Source organism: Perissodus microlepis, chromosome 2, assembly GCF_051167445.1.
Source record: "Perissodus microlepis isolate ML-2025 ecotype Zambia chromosome 2, ASM5116744v1, whole genome shotgun sequence".
NCBI classification, from domain to species: domain Eukaryota; kingdom Metazoa; phylum Chordata; class Actinopteri; order Cichliformes; family Cichlidae; genus Perissodus; species Perissodus microlepis.
Window position 1 is genome coordinate 33,056,681 of NC_140462.1, and position 26,590 is coordinate 33,083,270.

General features: G+C 42.4%; 1 protein-coding gene across 1 annotated transcript; it reads left to right on the forward strand.

Annotated features, from left to right (window-relative positions):
* Nucleotides 1-27: 27 nt before the first annotated feature.
* Nucleotides 28-26,352, forward strand: LOC146393009 (N-alpha-acetyltransferase 15, NatA auxiliary subunit-like). Its single transcript, XM_084908679.1, has 20 exons — nucleotides 28-217; nucleotides 1,118-1,202; nucleotides 3,246-3,350; nucleotides 3,513-3,670; nucleotides 3,836-3,970; nucleotides 4,387-4,540; nucleotides 5,817-5,936; nucleotides 9,141-9,236; nucleotides 10,728-10,834; nucleotides 10,922-10,994; nucleotides 11,108-11,277; nucleotides 11,365-11,517; nucleotides 14,465-14,593; nucleotides 14,853-15,066; nucleotides 16,214-16,407; nucleotides 16,482-16,590; nucleotides 17,578-17,676; nucleotides 17,773-17,916; nucleotides 25,582-25,679; nucleotides 25,759-26,352. The coding sequence occupies exons 1-20, from the start codon at nucleotides 164-166 to the stop codon at nucleotides 25,966-25,968; spliced, it is 2,607 nt and encodes an 868-aa protein (XP_084764805.1). The 5' UTR covers nucleotides 28-163; the 3' UTR covers nucleotides 25,969-26,352.
* The last annotated feature ends 238 nt before the right edge of the window (nucleotides 26,353-26,590 follow it).

Sequence of the window (26,590 nt, forward strand, 5' to 3'; positions counted from 1 at the left end):
CCCGGAGGAGAAGCGCGTCGGCCATTTTGCTCGGAAGGGGGCCTTGGCATCAACACGTGAGAAAGAGAGGTGTCTCAAAAGATCGAAACAGCCTGGTATCTCTACCTCAGCCAGGACATTATTATTCATGTTTAAACCGAAAGAGACATAAGAAGCCACTACAATGCCCACAATCACCCTGCCGCCGAAAGAGAACGCGCTCTTCAAAAGAATTCTGGTAGGTTAAAATACCCGAGATCACGTTAGCTTGCTGGCTAATGGTAGTTTGCCAAGTAGCCTTCAGTTGCGAGATCTACAAGAGACGTGCCAGTGAATTAGGGATGTGTTCGCTACGCCAGACACACTGCAATTAAGTCGGCAGTTTTATTAAGCAGTAGCTGGAACACCGCAAAACCAGTCACGTGTTGTAGTTCTGGTGCCTGGCCTTGGGGACGTATTCGGCTCCGACATCTATGAGCACGTTTGTCTGAGGTCTGTTTCCAAAACAGTTGCACCTTGTTGGACTAGTTCAGTGGCTGCAGGAGCTGGTCAGCCCAGATGGAGGTACGAGGAGCTTCCTCTCACTGCTCTACTGATTATTTACAGTGTCGCATAGATAGGAAGGCTCAGCTGTTTATTAAATACAGCAACGTGAAAACCGGCACATCGAAACACGTTAACCTCTTCTGTTATAGTTAAGAGACTCGAAAACACGCTTGCATGTTGATGCCCTCTGCTGTGCGTTTGACAGCTCCTCGCTGTGGTGTTACACTGTACCAGACGCATTATAAATAACAAGCTTTAATGACGGGTTTGAATTGAAATATATGGAGAAAGCATAAAGTCTTAAAAACTGCTGTAAATGTTCTGCAGGCAAGTCTGCGTGGTCACAAATAACAGACCCTTGCGCTGACTGTACGATGATGAAATTTACGTCACTGGACCCGTGGGGATCCTCGCAAACTTGTTGATGCTGCTTTAGGAGTATGTGGTGCTTTTCTTGCTGGCTGGAGGAAGGACAGAGTCACTGGAACAGTGTTTTCTTTTGCAGACCTACAGTAATGTACTTTTCGTGGACTTTAAGAGACTCGCTGCGGTGTCAGGCACCTGATATAATGTGCTTTGTCCTTTTTCACAGAGATGTTATGAACACAAGCAGTACAGAAATGGTCTGAAGTTCTGCAAACAGATCCTGAGTAACCCCAAGTTTTCTGAGCATGGAGGTAAGAACCTGATGCACCATGCTCACTGTCAGCCTCCAGTAGTTTTAGGGGTGACGTGATATTTAATGATATTAACACAATGTGACACAGTGATGATTGTGTACATTTGTTCTGTCCGTGGTTGCACTTGAAAACACAGTCGCCCTCCTATACAGTAGAATAAGCACCAGAATCCCAGTGTGAATTCATCCAGGAACACTGGGATTAAACAGCTGTAAACAACTCTGTGTAATAGATGTTGTACTTTACATTGTGGGAAAAATAGGTTTGGCCTGGCTGCCTGCAGGATTTTGATTTCTAAACTCCTACATTCAGTATTCTAATGTTTAAATCCAAAAATAAAAATGTTGCCAGTAAAACTTTGGGTCTGTTATCTTGGACACTGAATTAGTATTAAAATTCATTCTTAATATCTGCGCCACCGTAACGTTTTCAGCAGCACAGACACTTTGCATCAAAGCACAGGCCAAAGTTCAGACTGCTTGCTTTTCTTTATTGCTGCTGCCACACATGCTAAGGCTTACAAACTCACACATTTACACAGGCAGACACACACATTCACAAAAACACATACGCATGGACACACACTAACTCCAGGTCGTCCAGTAGATCCAACGCTGTCAGATCCTGTGATGTCAGAAGACGGACGGCAGTTTATTTATGCTTACATTAAGATTCTTTTATCTGACTTTGACCTTTGATTCTGCTTCAGATTTTTTCTCGGACCTTTTAAAAATGTATTTAATTTTGCAATTAAGAAAATTATTTCTTCGAAATGTAAAATTTTAAAATGCACATAAATACATTTGGAAAGGTCTTTTTTGACAGATGTTTGCAGCTGGATGCAGTTTCTATAATGGACCCCAGAGCAGATCATTCTGAAAGACCTGCGTTTTTTTGCTCTTTTGAATATTTATTATTGCTCGTTAATAAGAGAGAATTTTTTTTATCTGATTACTCGATTAATTAATGGAATTATTGATGGAATACTTGCTTAATAAAATAATTGATAGCTGAACCCCTGATAGTTGAATCTATGAATAAAGAAATTAGTGGTGGCTCAAACCTTTTGCACTCTATGTAAATGTCTTCATTTCCAAAAGAATGTCATGCTTGGAATAATTGCTACGGAGCCCCGCAGGGGACATGGGAGAAAAAAAAAAATTAAGACGGACTTTTGCGAGATCTCGCAAAAGTCCGTCTTAATTTTTTTTTTTCTCCCATGTCCCCTGCGGGGCTCCGTAAATTGCTGCCTGTGGTACTTTGAAAAATCCCAAGTAGAGTCACATTTTCAGAATCTTGATATTGAAAGCTGTTCAATTCAATATTAGTTGTGTTGCCAACGACCGCAACAGAACCGTAACTGAGCAAAAACTGGGGATAAGATGCTTGCGTGTCATAAGTATCTGTTCTGCTGATATCTCTACGATGAAGCAAACTTCACCTCACCGAGTTTCAAATTGATACCATCGGTGTATTTACTAATAATCCTGGACGAGTTTGGTCAAGGTCAGAGGTCAAGGTGTCTGAAAATCTTGTGAAGAACTCTCAATAACTTGAGAACAAGGTGATTAATGCCATAGGTGCACCTACCAGGAGGCTGACGAGTTCTGCTCTCCACCACTAAGATGTTGTCTTACTGTTAGGTTAACATCATTCCCAGCTCTGGCTTCAGGAGCAGACGGACTTTAATAAAGTCCAAAGCAGTAAGGAGGTTTCGTCACTGTTAACACCTCCATGATGAGCTGCAATTCAGACTGTGAGCCAAAGTTTATCAGTTATTATCACAGCACAGAGGTTCCTGCATCATCTGGAAAGCCTGCAGCCCAGAGGAGTGCAGGCTTTTTAATGCATGTTCTTTTTAAGCTGCTGAAGTTTTACAGTTTGACAAAACTCAGTAAAGATCTAATGAGCAATGTTTAACATAAAAGCCGCTAAATTACTCTCTGCACATATCTCTGTGAAGAAAGTAACATTTAAGAGTGGTGAAATGCGTCACATCGTGTCAGCTTTCTCTGAACGCGTCACTCCTTCCTGCTCCAGAGACGCTGGCCATGAAGGGTTTAACTCTCAACTGTCTGGGCAAGAAGGAGGAGGCGTATGAGCTGGTGAGACGAGGCCTGCGCAACGACCTCAAGAGCCATGTCTGTATCCTTTCAGTGCTCCTGCCTTTGTTCAGCTAAACAGCAGCTGCTGAATCCACACTGAGAAACCTGTGAAAAATGTCTGCCTGAGTTCTCATATGAACTCGTGTCACGTGTGGATAATTGTGTTTATGCGTGATTTTCTCTAACGCTCTGACCGTACCAGGCTGGCATGTGTATGGCCTGCTGCAGCGCTCAGATAAAAAGTATGACGAGGCCATCAAGTGTTACCGTAACGCTCTGAAGTGGGATAAGGACAATCTGCAGATTCTCCGAGACCTCTCCTTGTTGCAGATCCAGATGAGAGACTTGGAAGGATACAGGGTGAGGAATGACAAATGAGACCGTCCGAATCAAAAGATGGCCGTAAAAGGCTGAGACTGGGCAAACTGATCTCGTGTGTCAGTTTCCTTTTTAGCGTCAAAACACGGACAGTTGTGGACATAGCATTGCTGCTTGCGTGCGCGTGATGCCTCTTTCTCTCTCCAGGAGACTCGGTACCAGCTGTTACAGCTCCGTCCAGCCCAACGAGCTTCCTGGATCGGATATGCAGTGGCTTATCACCTGTTAGAGGACTTTGACATGGCTGCAAAGATTGTTGAGGAATTCCGCAAAACACAACAGGTGAGTAGCTGTGGATAAGAAGGCCTTCATGACTTAACTAAACAGTGATTATTTAAAGTATTCAAGCTGTTGCAGAAAAAGCCTTTTTCTCATCGACTTCTGTAAGTCTGCACGTCTTTCTGCAGCTACACTTGGTGGCAGGTTTAAGGGACATCTGCATGGGCTTCATTTTTCTGACCAGGACGTTAGGCTCGTCTGTTTGGCTGTCTGTAGTTAGAAGCAGCAGAAGGTCTGATTGATACATTATTGTGCACTCTGGGGTGTCCAGTCCAATCCAACCTTCTAGGAAAATTACTACTAATAATAAAAATAATATACGTGAAGTTCAAAGTGAAACATCCGGCCTAATATGGGCATTTCAAGTCCATGTGGCAATGTATAATTTTTTGTTCCTTTTTATGTGCGTTGTTTTTCAGACATCGCCTGACAAAGTGGATTACGAGTACAGTGAACTGCTGCTGTATCAGAACCAGGTCCTAAGGGAAGCCGGGCTGCACAAGGAGGCCTTCGATCACCTCAACAGCTACGAGAAACAGATCTGTGACAAGCTGGCTGTGGAGGAGACCAGAGGTGGGTGGTGCAGTGTCGTGCTGCTCACTGAGTGTTTGCAGGTGGTCAAGTCTGCAGCTTCTTCTGCAAATGTTTTTCAGCTGCTGTTGATAAGAAAATGAATTATCAGCTTCACTGGACTTTCTTTAGCACCAACAAAATAGATTTGGCACACAAGAATAAAGCACACTCAGTGTACTGTGTGTAGTTAGTGGGCAGCACTGTTGGCTCACAGCAGGAGGTGGGCTCCTCACAGTCCAAAGACGTGCAGTTAGTGGGGTTAGCTGTGAATGTGACTGTAAATGTCTCTCTGTTAGCCTCGTGACATGTGATGTCACCACCTCTCGCTCCATGGTACCTGGGATTAGTCCCAGCCCTTCCCTGCTACTCTCATTCCTTTTCAATTTCACTTTATTTCTGAAGCGCTTTGAAACAATATAACAGCTGTACACAAAAACAAAAATAAAAGAATAAAGCAGTACAGGGTAAGAGGTTTAAGACAGAAGGAGAAAAGGTGTGTTTTTAAATGGGTTTTAGAAACAGCAAGAGATGGAGCCTGACCTGCAGTGGCAGACAAAACTGCAGAGGCTCCGTCTCCTCTGGTTTTATTAAATGTCTTTGTGACAGTGAAGAGCACCTGGTTAACTGAGGAGCACTGATGGCATGTAGGAGTGAAGCAGCTCAGACAAATAAGAAGGGGAAAGACCATTAAGACTTAATGGGAAGCCAATGAAGGGACACTAAGCCTGGGGTAATGTGCTCTCGTTTGCTTGTACCAGTTTAAAATCGCGCAGCAGCGTTTTGTACCCGCTGCAGACGTGACAGGGAGGCCTGGCTGATTCCAGTCTAAAGAGAATCACAATAATCCAGGAGAGACGTGATGAATGCATGGATCGGAGTCTCTAGGTGGCATCTAAACAGGACCGGCTTAATTTTTGACAGCTGCCCCCACTGCTCCAGTGTGGAGATGAGACTGTGTCAAAAGCAGCTGTTAGATCTTAAAGCACAGGTAAAAACACTGTTCCCAGAATCCATCGCTAAAATTATGTCATTAAAAACTCTTAAAAGAGCAGATTTGGTGCTGTGGTGTGTTTTAAACCCAGACTGGAACATTTCCAGGTGTAAACAATACCTTCTTTGGCAACTTGGAGGGCGACAAAGCAGAAGGGTCAAGGTTTCTTCAACAAAAGAAACCCGGCCTTCAACAAACAAAAGGGGAAAGAGAAAAGAATGGCTGTGGGTGTAGTTCGTGTTAAAAGTGTGAGACCTTTGAGTCAGCGAGTGTTTGTGTTTGCAGGAGAGCTGCTGCTGAAGCTGGAGAAACATCAGGAGGCTTCAGAGGTCTACAGAAGACTCCAGGAAAGGAACCCAGAAAACTGGGCCTACTACCAAGGCCTGGAAAAGGCCTTAAAGCCAGGTGAGAACTTTCTCATCCATCACACTTCTTCTGTTGTTACTTATTATAATGAAGGCGTTGTCGTCTCCCTGCCTGGCTGCTGCACAGGCAGCGTGGACACAAGTTTGTGATTGCAATCACTTGGAGAACAAAGCAACGTTGAGTCTCAAATTTATGCCTGTTAGAAAAATTCCCTCATGAAGTGAGACGCAGAGAGTAGCGAGCTGCATTTATTCTATGTGCAAGGAAACAACAGCACATATAATGAATGTCTATGCAAGTGCTGGTCTTTGAGTCCTCCGGCAGAGTAGAAAAGCACGATATAAGAATCAATTTACCATTTACTCCTGCTGAGCTTCTTTAGAAATGATCCTGGGAACAGATATGTGCCGTAACAAAGCCTCAGAGAAACACAGAGCTCTGCACAGCTTTAATTTTAGAGAGTGTTGCATAACTTTTTCTAGAAATGCATCTACTAAAAGTTCTGATCTCCAGTCTGAGGTCCAATCTCAGTGACTTTGACCCCAAGTTCAAAGGTCAAGTTTTCTAAAAATCCTGTGAATGTGATCTAGAATTTTGAAATTGATGCTCCAGGTGTATCTCTTAGAAAGATGACGGGTACCACTGGCCACCACCAGTATTTCCTGTGTTTGTGGTTATTAGTACTACAGATACTCTGTTTTACCTGCAGTTATGATGCCTGTGCTTCCTGGTAGAGCTGTGCCATATCATACAGTCCTAATGAAAAGCTAATAATAGTCTCACACACATGCACACAAACGCACACATGCACACACACACAGATGTAAACAGTTGTGAGGACGGTTACTATAGAGACTCCTGAAAGTGGCAGGAGGGGGAGGGGTCTGTGTCTGACAGTCAGACTCGGACAGCAAACAGAAATAAGGAGGAATAATAAAGTGGCAGCTGGTAAAAGTCTCCTACTCAAGAACAGACATCCCAGCAGAACGTTTCCTGTTTCCTTTGGTCTGCTGAAATCTCCAGTGGCTGTAAACAAAAAGCTCCTTGAAACCACAGATATTTCATCAGAATCTCTGCATTTGAAAGTGCGGCTGTCATTTCATCCAGTGCGTTTCCCAGTCCCTGATATGGTGGTTTTAAAGAGCTTAGCAACTTCAGAATAGAGTGCAATGTTTTCCCAGCCAGTAGACGCAGTTAGCAGCACTGCAGGTTGGAGATGTCTGCTTGGTCATGGAATCTGTTGGTGCAAAATCTTTGTTGCTGTCTGATATATGCACCTAATTACAACAGCCAGCTCCTCCAGAGTCCAAAGAAGTGCTCACCCTGCACCCGTTTGAAGCACCACACACACACAGTGTAGAATATGGATGCCTCGGTTTCATTAAGACTTTGGTCCATTTTTCTGAAAAAGTCGGGGACGAACTTTGGCGCCTGCATGGTTCCACTGCTCTCACCATGGAGTCAGGAACATGACATTTCATTTTCCTCAGTGGCGTCTGTGGATTCACACACACAGGTGTTCCAGGCCTTAGTTATTGGGCCTTGTTGTTGAGTTTGTTTGGTGCTCTATCCATTTTTTTTTGCCATGACCTTCATATCGTTTCTTGTTAGAGCTAACATGTAGGGCTGTTCGATATAACGATGTATATCTGATGACGATATAAAAACGTCTGTCGTTTCATTTTACGCTATCGTTTGTTTTGTGGTGTCGCAATATTTACGGCAATATTTTTTAATTGTTCTGATGGTCACTGTAGTGGCTATATTCATTTCTTAAAGTTCTCTCTTTCTCTTATATTTAATATAACCACACTACGGGCGGACAAGCGCCCGTTTTTATGCGTTGTCGTTAGCAACAACGACGGTAACAGCATCGCGTGTCTGCTTGTTTATGTTCCACATAAACCTTTCACAATAAAGCTCAAGATCCTGTTGAGACTTTTCAAAATAAACTGAATCACGTGAAAGATGCAGATTATTTACGGATGAGAATTAAAAAAGAGCCGCCAGGTGCTAAAAAATAGACCTTAGACTCAAACGTTAGAACAGGCTTTTCCCCGCAGCACGCCGTGTAATAAACACTCACAAAGAAAACGGCGGCCGTTACAACTTATGTCTAAAAATGTACAGTTTCATGCATCGGTTAAAACACTCGACTCCAGCTACATGATGTGCAGCTGGAAACACTTCACGCAAGTCGAGCTGCCCGAGATTCACAGAATTTACAGGAAATGTTACATTTTTGTGATTTATATCGTTATCGGACGATAGATGTCTTATATCGGGATATGAGATTTTGGTCATATCGCACAGCCCTACTAACATGTTTTTGTCCACTTTTGTAGAACTGCTCATATGTTGGGCATTTTGTGTGTGTGGAAAGTAGAGTTTCAGGAGTCTGTTTAAACATTTTCTGGTTGTTTTTCTTTTTTTAAGGTAATTTTTTTTGCCTTTTCGCCTTTATTGGATAGAGACAGTGTAGATAGACGGAAAGCAGGGAGCAAGAGAGGGGAGGACGTGCAGAGGGTCGGACTCGAACCCGGGCGTACTGCTCTCCGGCCATACGACATGTGGTCGCCTGCTCATCCACTGAGCTAAGCCGATACTGTGAAAATTACAATTTTTATTAACATTTCTACTACTCGTGGTCATTTAATGGTTATTAACCATTATAGATGAACATTCTTAATAAATGACATTAGAATAAGCACAAAACTGATGAAGAACTTCAGTTTCACTTTAAATTTTCTGTCTGTCTGTCTCGTGTCTTCAGTGGTTGTACACGCTGATCCACTTCATTTCTGGATGCTGTTTTGATACGATTCAATAAACTGAAGCCTCTTTCACAGTCTGCACTGGACGCTTGAATGTAGCACAAATATCCACAAGCTGTGAGCCCATGTCTGCTGCTCTATACTCCAAACTGATGTCTGAGCTCGTCCCAGTCTGTGTGTATCTGCTGATGCTCGAACAGCAGCATGGAGCCATGGCGCCTGCTCTTTGTGCTGTAATAGTGTGGGGAATGTGGTCATAGCACACTCTTAGCTCTTAACAACCACGTTCATCCCTTTGTAGTTACAGTTTGTTGTCCTCTGTGGCTGCTTGATAATGCACCATTTGACCACCAAACAAACTGAACTCAGCAGATATCCCGAGTGAGCAGAAGTTTGGATTGTCTGTGTGAATTTGTGATATTAACTGACCCCTGCAGTTTTAGTTGACCATTTTCTCCTTTCTCTTCAGGCAGTTTAGAGGCGCGGCAGAAGATTTATGAAGCGTCCTGCATAAAGTTTCCTAAAGGCCTCGTTCCCCGAAGGCTGCCTCTCAACTTCCTCACTGGTAAACCTGGATTTTTGGCAAATACACCTTTTCTGTCTGTTATGTCTTTTATTTTATTAAATACCAAATCACAATGTTGTTATTCTCATACTTGTGTTTACTGCTTCTGTAAGGTGGTGTTTTTATTTTTTAAATAAAGAGAAAAAATTAGCTTATGGCTGTATCTGTGTCAGTGCGTAACACGATGGACCCAGCATGTTTTTATCAAATATGCGCTGCCCCTGAAGTTTAGGGTTTGTAAAATGTTGCCATCAACAGTAAGAATTCATCAAATAAGCTCACAGCAAACAGGAATGAATCAGCTACGGGTCAGAATAGGTGACACTCATAACCTGGGATTTGTTGTCTCTGTATTTGGTGCCACGATTAGTCGACTAGTCACGATTACGTCGACTATCAGAATCGTCGACGACTGATTTAATAGTCGACGCGTCGTTTGAAGCTTTGTAAGATCACAAAAGACGCAGGAATAAGTAGTAGGATTTAAGAGTGTAATAACGGACTGAAGCAGAAGATGGCAGCACTGCATGTACAAGGATGCCAGCTGCCGTTAAACCCCGAAGAAGAAGAAGAAGTAGCTGTGTCCCAGAATTCATAGCGCAGCCCAGCTCAATTTCCAACAATGGCGGCAGGTAGTTGGTTTTAATATTACTCTTATTATTCTTTCTGGGTCACAAAATAAACGTTTAACATATTTTCAGGCGAGAATGTAGCTGTGTAAACCTCAAATATCTGCTCAGTTTATCAAGACACCACATATTTTCAAAAGCGCTCCGACGTTTTCGGAGACGTCTGTTACCCACTAGCTCGATAGCTAGCCGGGGGCAAGTCTCACTAGAGCCGTGAGAACACCGGACTCCCGGCAAATCGTTTTCAAACCCACCGCTGTCTTTCGCTACTCAGGTTAAACATGATATATAAGTCACTTAGATAACTTAACAATGTTATCGTTTGGCTTTTTTTTTGTATTTTATTTGTTCCTGAGTAAATCGGTTTGGCTGAGATTAAAGTTATAGTTTTTACACAGCTGAATAAACATCAAGCAGACAGCTGATTATCAGAAATGTGAGACGCTGGAGAATTTACTCCGGTGTCCTGTTATATTTTAGATAGCAAGGAGTTTATTAAACTTCACCGAAACAATCTGCAAACTTCATTAAAATTTAATAAACTATCATCTTGTCTTTATTTTTAGTTAGCACATACCTTAAACACTTAAAGCTGTAAGCTAATGATAGTTATATAAGAGCAGATGCTGCTGGTGCAATAAGCTGTACGTTTTACGTCCAATGGATGATGATCTGATTAGTCGACTAATCGCAAAAATAATCGGTGACTAGTCGACTATCAAAATAATCGTTTGTGGCAGCCCTAATTTGGTGCACTCAGAATTAGCAGAAACAAACTGATTAGTCAGCTTATGAGTGTAACTCACATTTTAGTGACAGCGTAAACCTCACTGTGTGTTTGCTGTGTGTTTGTGCTGGCCAGGGGAGAGGTTTCGTCAGTCTCTGGACAGCTACCTGAGGATCAACTTCAGCAAAGGCTGTCCTCCCGTCTTCACCACCCTCAAATCCCTTTACAGCGACAAAGAGAAAGTACGTTTGTGGTGTTTAAAACTTAAGTCTGTTTTGAAAATGTTCTTTAAAATAAAGGGATAATAAAGTTGTTTTCTCTACATGCAGGTCGCAGTTATTGAAGAATTAATAGTTGGCTATGAAACCTGTTTAAAAAGCTGTCAAATGTTTAGTGAAAATGGTGAGTGCTAATTGGTTATAATGGTTTCCATCATCTCCAGTCTCCATTTATTTATTTGAATGTTTGTGACTTCAACCAAAGCTCAGTGACAGCTGTACTAAATGTATGCACAGATGATGGGAAGGAGGAACCCCCCACCACCCTGTTGTGGGTACAGTACTTCCTGGCACAGCACTTTGACTTCGTTGGCCAGCCACGCCTGGCGCTGGAGTTTATTAATGCAGCCATCGACAGCACACCTACGCTCATTGAGCTCTTCCTCATCAAAGCCAAGATCTACAAGGTGTGGTAGAAAGCTCTGCACACACAGGTGTTTTTGTTCACTGTGTGATCTTTCCATGTCTGTTAACCCAGCTCCTCTGCCCTCTAGCATGCAGGCAACATAAAAGAAGCAGCTCGGTGGATGGATGAGGCTCAGGCCCTGGACACTGCAGACCGCTTCATTAATTCCAAGTGTGCCAAGTACATGCTGAAGGCTGGCCTCATCAAGGAAGCAGAGGAGATGTGCTCCAAGTTCACACGAGTAAGCAGATGGCATGTTTGAAATGTTGCCAAAGTAATAAAACTCCAACATTGTGTCAGTGATCCAGAGGGTGGAGTCATTGGGACGGGGAGTGAGTGTGAACCTGAGCTGGTGTTGTTTGGCCTTCCAGTTTGTACATAGCACTCAACAGCAAAGCCTATAATTGAAGTTAAGAGATTATATATCAGTGTCTCATATATATATATGTGTGTGTGTGTGTACATACATATATGTATGTATATTAAAAAAAACATCCCCCTCTCGCCCCTGCATCGTTACCTTCAAGCTCGGTCCTCTACCAGAGCTCTGCAGGTCCTGCAGTATCTTAGCTGTTCCCAGGACTGCGCTCTTCTGGACAGAGATCTCTGATGTTGTTCCCAGGATCTGCTGGAGCCACTCGCCTAGCTTGGGAGTCACTGCACCGAGTGCTCCGATTACCACTGGGACCACCATCACCTTCACCCCACATCTTCTCCAGCTCTTCTCTGAGCCCTTGGTACTTCTCCAGCTTCTCGTGTTCCTTCTTCCTGATGTTGCTGACATCCGGGACCACTACATCTATATTCTTCTGCTTTTCCACCACTATGTCCGGTTGGTCAGCCATCACCATTTTCTTTCTCTGTATCTGGAAGTCCCACAGGATCTTACCTCGGTCATTCTCCACCGCCCTTGGGGGCGTCTCCCCTCGGGACTTCCAGGCCGTACTCGGCACAGATGTTTCTGTACACTATGCCGGTCACTTCGTGGTGGCGTTCCATGTATGCCCTGCCTGCTAGCATCTTACACCCTGCTGCTGTGTGCTGGATTGCCCCTGAGTCAGTCATCATCCTGCACCTGGGGTCTTGCCTGGTGTGATAGACCCCAGCCTTCCGAATGTTGGAATACTGAGATTCCTGTTGTTTCGGCGTCAATCTGGATGCTGAGTATCGAAAATTGCATAGGTCCCTCATCCTATTCATGTACAGGGTTCGTACGGGTGCTTGAAATCCTTGAAAATGCTTGCATTTTAACATTGTCTTTTCAAGGTTTGAAAAGTGCGTGATTTTTAGATGTGGTGCTTAAACGTGCTTGAAACCGTATTTCAGTCACCACAAATAACTATGTGACCGAATAGTTTTCTTATCAGATAGAGAAATAAAATGAGCCGCAAACTGTAAAAGCAACATTTCTCCACCTTGCACGTCTGCATGTCAGTCAATGCGTGACCCCGATTCATTCACTCACATTCACACACTGGCAGCTACAGTTGTAGCCACAGCTGCCCTGCGGCAGACTTAATGAGTGTTTGATGGAAAACAACACTCTTGAGTCACATGACAGGTGAGTCCTAGTAACTAATTTTCGAGTATGTGTACATAACACATGCTAACTTTTAAAACTATTATTATTATTTACATGAGATTTTAGCTGAGATTCAGAGGTTTCTGTGGACTCATGTCGGCACTTATATTTCTGACCTCGTGATCTCCTTCGTTTTGCCCCCATTTTTGGTGGTGTGGGTGCTTAACTAGTTAAAATAAACATCTGTCTCCTATGTTTGTGTCACATAGGAAAGAAACATCAATAACTGATGAGCAGACTTATTCATTTGTGCAGATTTCTTGTTCTGTGTGGTTGTTTTTTTTTTTTTTTTTCAAGTGGAAATCTAAAAAGTTGATTTGTTCACATTTGCACATCTTAATTTTTAAGAGAAATGTGTTTTTTGAGTTTGTACACTATATGCATATAAAGCAACCATTTCCTTTTTTGTGTGGTGCATTTTTCTCTGTTGTAACAAAAGGGGAACAAAGAACATTTAAGTCGACCTAAGATTTGTTTTATTTTTTACATGGTCTTACTGAGGTAATGCAAAGTGAAACATGCATTCTTTTTTTGGTAATGTGATGGAAAAGCTTGAAAGTGCTTAAAAAGTGCTTAAATTTGACCCTGAAAAATGCGTATGAACCCTGCATGTAACCTCTTCTGCTGGGGTTACTTGTGTAGCAGCATTCCAACAGCGCCCTATTTTAATCTCTTACCCAAAGATACTGTCTTGTTCCTCAACTCCCATTTCAATGGCATGTAGTCTTACCACTGCACTACAACCACCAAGTACCTGCAGAGGGTCAGGCAAGTCCTGAGGAGTCAGCTTGAATGGTAAGAACAAGGTCCGGGCTATCAACACCTATTAACACCTACGCCCTGCCCGTGATCAGGTAAGCTGTCCAAAGGAGGAGATAGAAGCCACTGACATCAAGACCAGGAAGCTCCTGACCATGCATGGAGGGTTTCACCCCAAGTCCAGCACCCTGAGGCTGTATGCAAGGGGAAGGAAGGAGGGACTGCTGAGTGTCAGCACCACAGTCCAGGATGAGACAGCGAACATCCACGAGTACATCAGGAAGATGGCCCCAACTGACAACGTACTCAGTGAATAATTCAGGCAGCAAAAACCCACGTGTGTGTGTGTGTGTGTGTGTTGCATTGCCTTTTGCATCACTCTGTGATTAAGGAGCTTGGAAAGAAAAGCGTCTGGACTTCTTTAAGTTGCTTGAAGATGTTTCACCTCTCATCCGAGAAGCTTCTTCAGTTCTAAGAGTCACATGGTGGAGAGTCCCAGATTTAAACCCCGTGGGAGTGTCCCCCCAAAGAGGGACAACTTAAAGAAGTCCAGATGCTTTTCTTTCCAAGCTCCTTAGACTTGACCTTCACAGACATCACTCTGTGACACAACAAACCTGCTGTACAGGGTCAGCGCAGCTGTGCCTGAAATGCTGTCAAGTTCAGCTCAAAGCTGAAAAGATCAAAGATGTGATCCGTCTGTTTGCATGAAGACAAAACACCAACCTCGTTGTCTACGTAAACCTTTTCTTCAGCTACACAGCTTCAGCTTAGCACCAGCACATATCATTTTCCTCAGTTTGTCTTCTGGTGGCACAAAGTAAGTTTGGAAGTTTGTGTATTTCAGGAAGGCACGTCGGCAGTGGATAACCTGAACGAGATGCAGTGCATGTGGTTCCAGACAGAATGTGCCTTGGCCTACAAGGCGCTGAACAAGTACGGAGAGGCCCTGAAGAAGTGCCATGAAATTGAGAGAGTGAGTTCATTGTTCATATTCACACGTTCCACCCTCCTACAATATCCTCCTACCTCTCTAATTCAGGTGACAATCTCTGGCTTGAAGAAAAAAGATTTCCAAAAACATCATAGATTGCAGCACAGTGTTACCTTTCAAGTTCAGCTAATTTCCACAAAGTCTTAATCCCAAGTAACTGAGGCGACCTAAAGTTATCATGAAGATCAGAAGTTTTCTGATTACCTGCTGATCAAAGCTGCCCCCTTCTTCTCTTCATCAGCATTTTGTGGAGATCACTGATGACCAGTTTGACTTCCACACCTACTGCATGAGGAAGATGACGCTGCGCTCCTACGTGGACCTGCTGAAGCTGGAGGATGTCCTACGGCAGCACCCATTTTATTACAAAGCTGCTCGCACTGCAATACAGATCTACCTGACCCTGCACGACAAACCTCTGACTGATGACAGCAAGGAGAGCCAGGCAGACACGGGTCAGACTCTATGTGCATGCGCAGTACGACTTTGATTTACAAGTAGCTCTTTTAACGATGTTATGAACTGGTTCTTATATTTCTACCCTATCTGAGCACTCAACTTTACACAGCTTGCCTCATTCACCCAATCACACAGGCAAGTTCTTCCTGTCTACCATTCATACACATTCATACTCAGATGGATGTGTCGCAATGCAAATTTAGGCTTAGTTTGTTTGTAAGGATATTAGGCTTGCAGGGATTGAAGCACCAACCTTGGATAGATGGCTTGATATTTAGCTTCTGAAATACAGATTGTTAAAGAGTTAAAGATGATTTTAACTTTCAGAACACTCGTGGGGGGTCTTGGCTTTTTTAGTCTTTGCTTGCAAAGATGTGTAACTTTCATACCACGCAGAAAACAAAAATGGATGCATTTTCCTGCAGAACTTGTGTAAAACTATCTCTGTACATGAAAACAGCATTTTTAAATTTGGGACATTGCACAAAATGTAAAAAAACAAACAAAACTGAACTAAAACGAACAAAAAAGCCATTAACAGTTCTGAGTTTCAGAATTTGATATGTTCACAGACTCAATCCACAAGCTTAGGCTGTGTTCTGCAGTACAGGCCTGCACACATAGCCAAAATCTTTGGCCTGGTGTCCTCTACAGCAGCGGTCTCCAACCTTTTTTGCGCCACGGACCGGTTTATGCCCGACAATATTTTCACGGACCGGCCTTTAAGGTGTCGCGGATAAATACAACAAAATAAAAGTAGTACCGGTACCGAAAAAAGAAGATTTATTCATAACACACGTGAAAAGACCCAGGAAAACCGAGTTAACGATAAAAACGATAACAAACTAACGCTGGAAACCGATAAAAACCCTGTAAACCATACATTTCACACCTGAGCCTCAACTCTCGCGGCCCGGTACCAAACGACTCACGGACCGGTACCGGTCCGAGGCCCGGGGGTTGGGGACCGCTGCTGTACAGGGATTAAGCCCGAGTTGTAGACTAAATCAAACTTTAAAACCAGTCTTTCAGTGTACAGTCAAGTTGAGGTCTGTTCTGTCTTCAGACGTAGCAGACATGCAAAGCTGGAGTATAAGGCACTGCATTATGTCATAACACTGGTTTTCTCTTTCTCCTCTATAGAAAATCTGACAGACAAGGAGCTGAAGAAACTGCGCAATAAACAGCGAAGAGCACAGAAGAAGGCCCAGTTAGAAGAGGAGAAGAAGAACGCAGAGAAGGAAAAGCAGCTCAAGAACCAGAAGAAGAAGAAGGAGGATGATGACGAAGAGATTGGAGGGCCTAAAGAGGAGCTAATACCAGACAAACTGGCCAAGGTGGGCAGATGTTTGCAGCTGGTGCAGCTGCCCTCAGTCATACATGTTACTAATGAAACAACTCCTCCTTCCAGCCGGAGAATCCTTTGGATGAAGCAGTCAAGTTCTTGATCCCACTTAAGAACCTGGTGCGGAAAAAGGTTGAGACTCATCTGCTGGCTTTTGAGATCTACTTCAGGAAAGGTGAGACGGGCTTCAGCACAAAGACTCATCTCAGTTTGTACTGTTGTATTGCTATTCCAGTGCCTAAGTCCATAGTAGGTGTTCCAGAAGTATCTTTGGCTTATTGTCACAGTAACATGACGTGCAGGTGTGGGTTTAGTGTGGAGCAGTATTTGCTTTGATGCTGCAGGGTTTAACTCTGTAGATGAAGAGGGAAAGTGTGGATGAGAGTCTGCATGCCGCTCTGACTCCCATGTCCCCACCCTTTCTCTGACTGCTGTTGAAGTTCTTCTGGAGGATGAACTTGAAGTTCTCATGGTCCATGGCCTCTGAAATGCCACGCTGGTACTGCAGTGCACTTGTGCCCTCACTATATTTGTGGGTACACCATGCCTGTCAAACATCCTGTTCTGCTACCTGATCGAACTTCCTGGTGTTTTTCACCAGTTCCTTCCAGAATCTCCCCCAGCAACGGCACAAATCAAAGCACAGTAGGACACATTCCCCAACCTAGAGGTGCAGAGAAACATCTACCTGATGGTATCTCTCACCTTCATGCTCCTTCAAGCTCAGGCTCCCCATTAGAAAGGTGACGTGTCAAGTCTCGAGCTTATTTCAGTAGCCAGGGGTCAGACTGCAAGGGCCTCAACTGTTGACCACAACCCAATTCACTCGGGTGGTGAGCCCCAAGAAGGCGGGCCCATGTTGCTAATTTGTGCTGCACCGTAACATGACTCTATGGGATAAGGCTCTGCCACTAGACCCTCTCCTTCATGGCCTGGTTCCAGAGTGAGGTGGAGATGATGGTCGCCTGAATGAGATCCTGAAAGGCACAGAAGAGCACTAGAATGGAAGGGATTGACTCATGGAAAACGAGAAAGCTTAAGAGATGTAATAATAACTAGCAGCCTGAACATCTAGAAATGAAGGTAGATGGAGGAATCCAGAGTTTGACTTTCTTACATTCTGCAAAAATGACAAAAACGTTGTCCCTCTGTCTTTCTCCAGAGAAGTACCTGCTGATGCTGCAGTCCATAAAGAGGGCTGTTAACATAGAACCTTCTAATCCATGGCTGCATCAGTGTCTTGTCCGCTTTTTCAAAGGAGGTAAGTGTGACCTTCTGTGAGCTACGTGAACTGCTGTGATTGTCTCGGGGTATCACCGTTTAAAGCTTCACTGGGCTCTGTCTTATATACTTACAGTGAGTGAGAGCACGGATCTGGCAGAGGCAGTGAGAACGGTGCTGAAGTATGAGATCTCCAGGCTGTTTGGAGAGAGCAGCCCTCAGAGCTTCAACAAGAGCTACCTGAGCCAACACTCCAACTCCATCCCACACAGACTGGCTGGTACGCAAACCTGGTGGTGAATGTTATGACCCACTGTGGGCTCAGACACTGTGGTGAATGTTATGACCCACTGTGGGCTCAGACACTGTGGTGAATGTTATGACCCACTGTGGGCTCAGACACTGTGGGCTCAGACACTGTGGGCTCAGACACTGTGGGCTCAGACATATTAGAAAACGTGTCTGAAAGAGAATCTTTAGAAGTGACAGCTTTGGGTCAGACCACAGGTCTGTTATTATGAACAAAGAGTCTTTTTTAAAAAACATTTTTACACACAGCATAAGTGCTAAAATCTTTTGTTCACTCTTTGAAACCAGGCTGTAATCTTTATAAAGATGGAGCATTAGTCCTCCGGGTTTTCTGAAGCTGCTGTTTTACTCATTTTCACTTCAGTCTTGAGCATTTTGTCGTATATTTTAGTTTTATTTTAGTTGCTAATTTTTTGAGTTTATTGGAAAAGGGATATAGGATCACAAATACACACACACATACATATGTAATTGCAATTTCCAAACACATGCAGCACACCAAAGACGAAGGGTTTCAAAGTGTTCTCGTGCTAATTTAAATTCAGGCCTGCACCTTTAGACTCAAGATATGAAGGATCATGTATTGCAGATGTAGTCCTGATGTTATTTTACTCACTTATTGTTAGCAGATTAAATATGTGACTCTCTGGGCAGCTGACAGCAGGTTGCTAAACAAGAATAGCTGGTTATAAGCTGATATTGCTCTTAGCTTATAAACCCTATAAAACTAGCATCATGCCAGCTAATGTTACCCTTTTTTTGGTATCTAAAAATTTAACTTTTCCCCTGATAAACAGTTTAATTACATTCTCACACCATATTGGAGTTTACTCACCAAGCATCAGAGTCCAACAAAGTTAATTTCACTTCAAAGACTTTTCACTAATACCGGCTAACAGAGGCTAATAGTAACTAACAGAGGCTAATAGTAGCTAACAGAGGCTAATGGTAGCTAACAGAGGCTAATAGTAACTAACAGAGGCTAATAGTAGCTAACAGAGGCTAATAGTAACTAACAGAGGCTAATAGTAGCTAACAGAGGCTAATAGTAACTAACAGAGGCTAATAGTAGCTAACAGAGGCTAATAGTAGCTAACAGAGGCTAATAGTAGCTAACAGAGGCTAATAGTAACTAACAGAGGCTAATAGTAGCTAACAGAGGCTAATAGTAGCCCTTACTAAGAGTTCAGGATATTTTCAACAACTTGCCTCTGTATTGCTGTCATCAGTCAGAAATGAGCTTCTCTGACTTCTCTGTTCACACCTGTTTACTGATGTTGAAGAGCCTGTCACACTAGGTCTCCCCATGTGCTTCAGAAAAACCCTGAAACATGCTGAGTTTTGTACATGACCAGAAAGAGTGAATCAAATTGCCAGTGACAGATTTGCATCTCTGACAGACGGGTGAGATGTTGGGGTTATGAAACCTTTCTGTGGAGTAATGTGGCATCTACTGCACGTGACTGTGACAGGAATAAGGAGACTTATCAGCGTCAGTATTGAATTTATTCATCCGTGGTGTCGAGTTGGGCACGTTTGTTTTTTAAAAAATATATAATCTCAAATTGTTAAGTACCAGATGCAGGGATTTTGTAAATATTCTCTAATTGTGTGAACGACACAAATGTATTTTCTATCTAAAGATCCCAAATATTACACATGCCTTTCTTTTTACAGACTGTGAGTTTAGATCAGTTTTCCAATTAGTTTCAAAGAATGATTTCCACAAATTAGAGCATCATAAAGTACATATTGGCAGCCTTAATGTATTGTTTTGTCTATCCATCAGATTCTCAGTGTATTTAATAATAACAAACCTGTTACTAAAATATGATTTAACTTGAGTAGGGTGATGGAGATCAGCAAGCAATGTTGTTTTATTCTTATGGGATAGTTGTTCATACGCAGCCACGCTGGGCAGGTGTGCAGTGTGGACCGTTTTCCCACCATGTGAGGATGGACAATCCCAAGGGAAAAAAGCCAACTTCCTCTGATTCTGGCAGATAACTTTTTGAAATTCTGACTTCTTTGTAATTTTCCACTCTCAATCACTGTGTAACAAGGAATTGGCCAAATAGGTGGCAAAAATGTGGCAGAACAATAATTTTAGTTAATTATTTTAATTTGACATCCTCGTACCAGGATGGATGTCCTGCTTTGCTTGCTCTCTTATTTTGCCAAATCAGCTGTGGAAGGTTCTTCTGGATTGTCTGTCGTGATTCCCGTCCATCGCTGTTATGAAAGGGACGGACTGTAAATAAGTAACATCCACCCAAGAGGAGACCGGCATACATCTGCTTACCTCCATTTATAGAAAAACCAGAAACTGATTTGGTGTTAAGAGAGAGGGGACTTAGAGACATGTCAAAGAATATCATCACGAGATTATCTCAACTGCATGTAATGTAGTTCTGTAGCACATAAAGGAAGAAAAGGGGACAACCTTTGTTAGAGTAGATCGTTACACTGTTACAAGAACAATGAACAACAGTTTGGCTTCTCTCTGTTAGCAGTATGTTGACTTTTACATTAAAATTACTTCAGAATATAGGATCCACATGTTGTATACAGTCGTGATGTGTACCAATCTATTCTATAAATGTGGGTCCAAAACCAAACTTAAAGGGTGCGTCATGTCGAACGGTTCTATTTCATTGAATGACTGATTCCACTGTTTGTTCTGCATACAAAATGTTGACTAGGTGACACAAAGTAAATACGTGTGCCTGCCTGGCATAAAGCCAGTGTGGTCTGATGGATAATTTCAGTCTATTAACCAGTTTTTCTTTTGGCAGTAACAAAGTAGGACAGCAGCTAAACATTTCATAGAATTCAGTGTTGAAGCCATCTGGTTACTGGCTTTATTATCTAAGTGGGAAGATATTATGGTTTGTATTTCTTTCAGCTCAGTGTGAGCATGTAAATTAGAAGCTGAATCATCAGATATTGTGGATACTAATAGCTCGATTGCATCCCAAAGTTTACCTGGTTCACCTTGCAAATGGAAAACTTCTGCATAAAAATAATCAAAATCTCTGTTGGTTTTATCCAGGATTGTCAGAAAACTGCCGTTTTGCCACTTTATCCTTTGTGTAACCTTAAATGCTCACAAATGCTTTAATTAACAGGCTAATACTCAGCGGAGTTTAGCCCCAAACTCAGTGCTTCTGTGCACATCTGCAGGAAAATGCACAGTTAATGTTTGTGGAACTAAACAATCCACACTGGGGAATACAAGCTAACTAGAGATGGAAACGTGTACAAACCATAGAGCAGCAACAAGGAGGAAAAACAGGGATAAACAAAAGACAAAGACTGCAACTATAAATGCACAGAAGGTTGGGGATTGGGAAAGAGCGGAAACACCTCAGGAACACAGCTGCAATCGATAAGAGACAACGAAACTGAATACTACTGAAATAAACCTGAATACTTAACAAATGGGACGGGGATTACCTAAATAAAACAGGGAGACAAACATCACTGACAGAAACGTGACACAACAGGGCGAACACGAGGGAAATGATAATATAAAACTAGGCAGAAAGAATAGAATAGAGAACCATTTCATGGTCTCAGAGAGAGTGGAATCAATAGAGATCGGATCCATCAATCAGAAAGACCGAAGAGAACAGAAGAATGTCAGGGACGTCAAATATGATCGCATTTATCAGCGTTACCTTTCACTGAATATCTAATCTTCTCCAATTTTAGACGTGGTGTCACTGAGTGCTGGAGGGAGCTTAGTTGACTTCTGCTGAAGGAGAAGACGACGTCTTGCCAGTAAGGAAATAAACGCCAAAATGTTTCATTGGTTAGAGGTAAACCAGTTGTAGTCAACTGGGAGCCAAAATATGGCAACGTGGGGGAAGGTCACTGAAAGGATCTTTGACGTGGTATCGAAATAATTCTGCTAAAAGCGAGCGAGTAGTGAGCAAGAGAAGAGCACGTGTCAAGTTGCCCGATGGAGCGTGGATTTGTCGCAGTTATGACACTGGGATAGATTTAGAGAAATGGACTCTGAGGGTGCCACGATGCAAGGATTCCTTATACACTGTGAGCAGTACTGGGAACAGTTTATCCTGACACTTTTTTAAAGAATTCAACAGGGAAACAGGACCAGGAGACTTATTACTTTGCATGCTTCTCATGGCGACAGTGATTTCGCCATGGCGTCAGGTTTTTTAGCAGCATCCGAGTTTATCATGGGGAAATTGAGACGGTCTAGAAATAAACTAGTTTCAGTGGAGATTTAGATGTATATAATAGTGGTGCTAGTGTTACACACTGAAGGAAGGTTCATCCAGGTGCACATGAAACACAGTTCAGTGTTACTGACGGCTTCCATTACAATAACTGGCCTGCGTTACTTTTGTGAGGGATTATTTTGCCGGTCACACGTTCTGCCTGTTGGTCGCGTTCTCGTCAGTGTCGTTTTCTCTGAGCCTTTGTCTTTTTTCCTTTTGTTAATTTTTGCTTCCTCAGGTTTGGTCATCTTGTCCAGAAACAATAATTCAGTAACACATTTGATGATTAAATGGTGATTAAATGGCTTTATGCCGTTGAAAATGTGAAAGTCGGGTGTAGTTCCCTGTACTCCAGTTGAGACCAACCTGAACCCCGTTCAGAGTCTGACAGCCTCCTCCAGAGTAATTCAAGGTGGATGTTTCTCACCCAGCATTGACAGCTGAGGTAAACAGTTCTGGGGTGGAGCTGGATCCGGTCCCAACCGTAGCAGACACCCGCTGGCTGTAAGGAAGAGGACTCCCTTACTGTTATTTATATTATCATTTTATAGCACTTTCAAGCACACCTTTCACTTTATTAAGGGTACTTTATCACTTTAAGCATGGATTTGCACATAAGAAGTTTAATTATTTATTGAATATTTATTGGGAATTTTAAAATCAGTTGGTAGCCTTGTTTCAGATCCTGCACAGCTGCTCCTCATCGAGGAATGTGGTGGTTGGTGTCTGTGAAAAAGAAAGGATGGTGACTGAGAGAAAATAAGCTTTACCAGTAAGAAGTAATGCAAACGTGTGTGAAAAATGTAGAATTAAAGGTGATGCAAAGAAGTGACTGTAAGATGTGATGACTCACCTTTCTTTCCTGTGTTGTCTCCAAGGTCCAGACACCATTTAAAGGTTCTGGGAGAGACCGTGGGTTAAGGGAGTGTGGGCAATCTTTTGTGCTTGGATGTTTGGGTTTTTATAATAAGGGGTTTGGTATAAGATTAAAGTGTCAAATATCTATTAATTAGAGGTGGGAATCACCATACATCCCACGATACGATATTATCACAATACTTAACGCACGATACGATATTATTGCAATTTTTTAAAATATTTTGCGATATTCAGATTCTGTACATAAAGGTAAACTTTATCAATATTCATTTAATCTAATAACAAAGTCTCACACTCAGTCTCTCATTTTAGTCAGTTTTATTGTTGACAAACTGAACGGTTTGTATTACAGTCTAGTCCAACTGAACTGAATGCAACCATCTGGTACAATTATAGCTATTCTGAACTATGAAATTTATGAAAACTATGCAGCCCATTCAGCAACTGAAGAACTTGAAAGTAAATTAAAACAAAATATAATTTTACATTAAATAAAAAAGTTTTAAACTTAATTAAAATAAAACATGTCTTAAATTAAAATAAGTAAACTGTCATGTTTATTGCTGCCATAAAAAAAGTTAAACACATTTGGACAGTGAAGGATTCTTGCTCAGAAAAAGGATCAACATGCTCTGAAGTCAGAGCACAAAAACCTTTTTTGTAACAAAATATCAATTTCTGCTGTCCCTGTATCGATACATTATTAGCAAACAAAATATCACGATACTACACAGTATCGATTTTTTCCCCCACCCCTACTATTAATATGAAAGTGTGAAATATATATATTTATTTATTCAAATGGATATATTGTGTAATGTGGTGGAAGGTTGGGATTTAAGAATTTACCTGTGAGTGGAATAATGGTTTAGTCTGTGACAGCTGAAAGTACTTAAGGCTGCCAGTTGTCAGTAGACGAACTGTTTGTAAGGAGAGCTGTATGCAAATGAATACTTGCTCCACTGCACTTGCCCTGGTCCATCTCACTGTGATTCCAGCCGCTAAGGGCCGCCCTGCTACACCAACCATGGTCATCGTGGGTACCGTCTAAATGTCATGTTTTTGATGTCTTGGCTACAACATGTTTGTCCTGTCCTACCTACCAGGCTAGGATCATTCACGTGATAGGGGGGTCAGCATATTGCAGTCAACCGAGTTCTGTTTTCTAACTATTGGTGGAAGTTTTGTACACTGTAACTTTAAGCCACTTAACACTGGTATATGTATAAGGGAAGAGTAACTATTCGTCTAAACACAACAGTAGCAAAGTGCAAAATTTTAAATGGTTTTGGCACTTTGCTTCTGGCCATTTGTTCCCGTTTGTTTAAAATCTATGTGGAAGACAAGTTTGGCAGGTTTGAAATGATATTTTTGCACCAACATGGTCAAAGAGCTGAAACAAACAAGCAAACAAAACCAAAAAAACCTGCCATATCCCGACACTGTGTGCTCCCTGTCCTTTATACAAACACGAAGCAGTTTGACTACACGTGAAACGGTTTTACGTTCGCCTTTATCCAAACCTTAAATGTTCAAATGGACTTGTTCTTACATAGCTTTGTCTCCTCCAGCTGAGCACTCAAAGCACTTTATACAACTCTACATGTTTTAATATAAATATAATCCAGGAAACGTGGAATAACACTTTGATGTTATCTTTACCATTCTCCAGTAAGTGAACATTTTAGCAGCAGCTTAGCCCTCAAACGTTGCACACAAATGACTGCACACATGTTTAAGTTTAGTTACTAGTTTGCACTTGAACATGTATGCATTTGTAAAACTTTTGAGATCCCTCCCCTTACCATCAAGGGGCTTCTACTGATCCCTTTGTAATTCAAAGATCATGTTATATGTTCATGTTAAATTAAAACGGCATCATGTCATATTTATGACTCTCAGCAAACTAAGTTTATCGATCATATTGTGAATTTTAGGGTGTTTGAGAGTAAAAAGGAAAAAATATGAGTACTCAGAATTGCTCAGGAAATCACTTTGGTCCCATAGAAATGAATGTAAAACAACAAACGTGTGATGCTAGTTTGCAACAGATGCTGTTTACAGACATTTTGAAATCAGGTGCTCTATAACCCGGCGGGTCGGTGTTCCCTTTAATATAATTCTTATATTTTAACTATACAATAGGAAATGCTATAATGTTAATAAACCCCTAAAACTCAATCACAAATACTTATTTTGTCAAATCTTTCAGGAGGTAAATTTCCAGATTGGCCTCTGCAGAGCCTCAGACCTCATTATCGAAGCGCTCGTCTTGACAGAGAACAGAGCGAAACACCTCCTGAGGTGGTGTTAGAATATCCTTTTAAAAATAACTGTTTCTGAACCGTTTCATCTACAACGAACTAGAAAGAAGCTCGCCACAGAGCGCTGGCTGTGTCGAATAACAAAGACGGTCGTACTGCCTTTCATGCTCGTTCAAATTGTGCAGATTCTGTCAGTTCGTACGTGATGTTCAGTGCTGTGTTTGAAATCATTGTGTGTCGTCTCAGCCGCTAAGATGATGGTTTACCTGGAGCCTTCTTCTGATAAGATGGCGTGTGAGATAGCTACAGCGCTGGACGAGTCGCTGGCTGGACGAAGCATTCAGGTTTGTGATGCTGTCCACAGTGACGTCACACAGCAACTTTGTGTCCACTGTAGTTGACTTTGTGTGTGTTGTGCTGCAGATCTGTACCGAGGTCCTGGAGGCTTTGCGTGACGGCCAGCTAGGTGAGGGTCAGCAGAAGGCAGCTGAGGCCTATCGAGCTGCCTGCCATAAGATCTACCCGTACAGCCTGGCCTTCATGCCGCCTGATTACCAAGACAACAGCACCATAATCAGCTCTAATGGCGACCTGTCGGCAGGAGAGCTCGATGACATTGCGAATGAAATGTGAGACGTGATGAGGAGGAGAAGCGAGCATGTTGCCACACGCCGTAGCCCCTCCCAACAAAAAACAAACTCCCTGACATTGCACTGAACTGGATGGACTGAGTGCCACAGGAGACGCAGAGAACTTTTTTTAAACAAAACAACGTACTGTTGTCGAGTACATTTAAAAAAGAAAAAACATGAATACGTTTCGGGAGGCTTGAAAGGATTGTGGGAGAAGTGGACCTTCGCTGGGTAAATGGCTTCTGTAAACACAGTCTAGGTTTTTTATAACTCCTGTGTTTTCATGCCATCTTCTTCTTGTTGGTGCATCTGCTTCTCAGATTTTTAAAAGTAATTTATATATTACAAACTGATGGATTAATAAAACAATGTTTGCAAAACTAAACAGTACTCGTGATGGCGTTAATGATGTTTGTGTGCTCAGGTAAGTGACATCACATGCAGCCTAGTGCCATGACTGTTTGTGTTGGCTGCCTCAACAAAACCTCAAACCCCAATCAGAGGTCATGGCTATGGATGCCCATTTCCACCACAAAAAAAATAAAAAATTGTCCATTTCCTGGTTTAGACTTATTCCCGTTGACGAACCAAGACGAACAGCTCAACCGGTTTTTCACATGCTA

Bases quoted from the DNA above. Each gene is read 5' to 3' on its own strand.
- LOC146393009 (XM_084908679.1), top strand. From the start codon at position 164: ATGCCCACAATCACCCTGCCGCCGAAAGAGAACGCGCTCTTCAAAAGA. The intron at 16,591-17,577 runs GTGAGACGGGCT...GTCTTTCTCCAG, and splicing joins TGAGATCTACTTCAGGAAAG to AGAAGTACCTGCTGATGCTG. The intron at 25,680-25,758 runs GTTTGTGATGCT...GTTGTGCTGCAG, and splicing joins TGGCTGGACGAAGCATTCAG to ATCTGTACCGAGGTCCTGGA.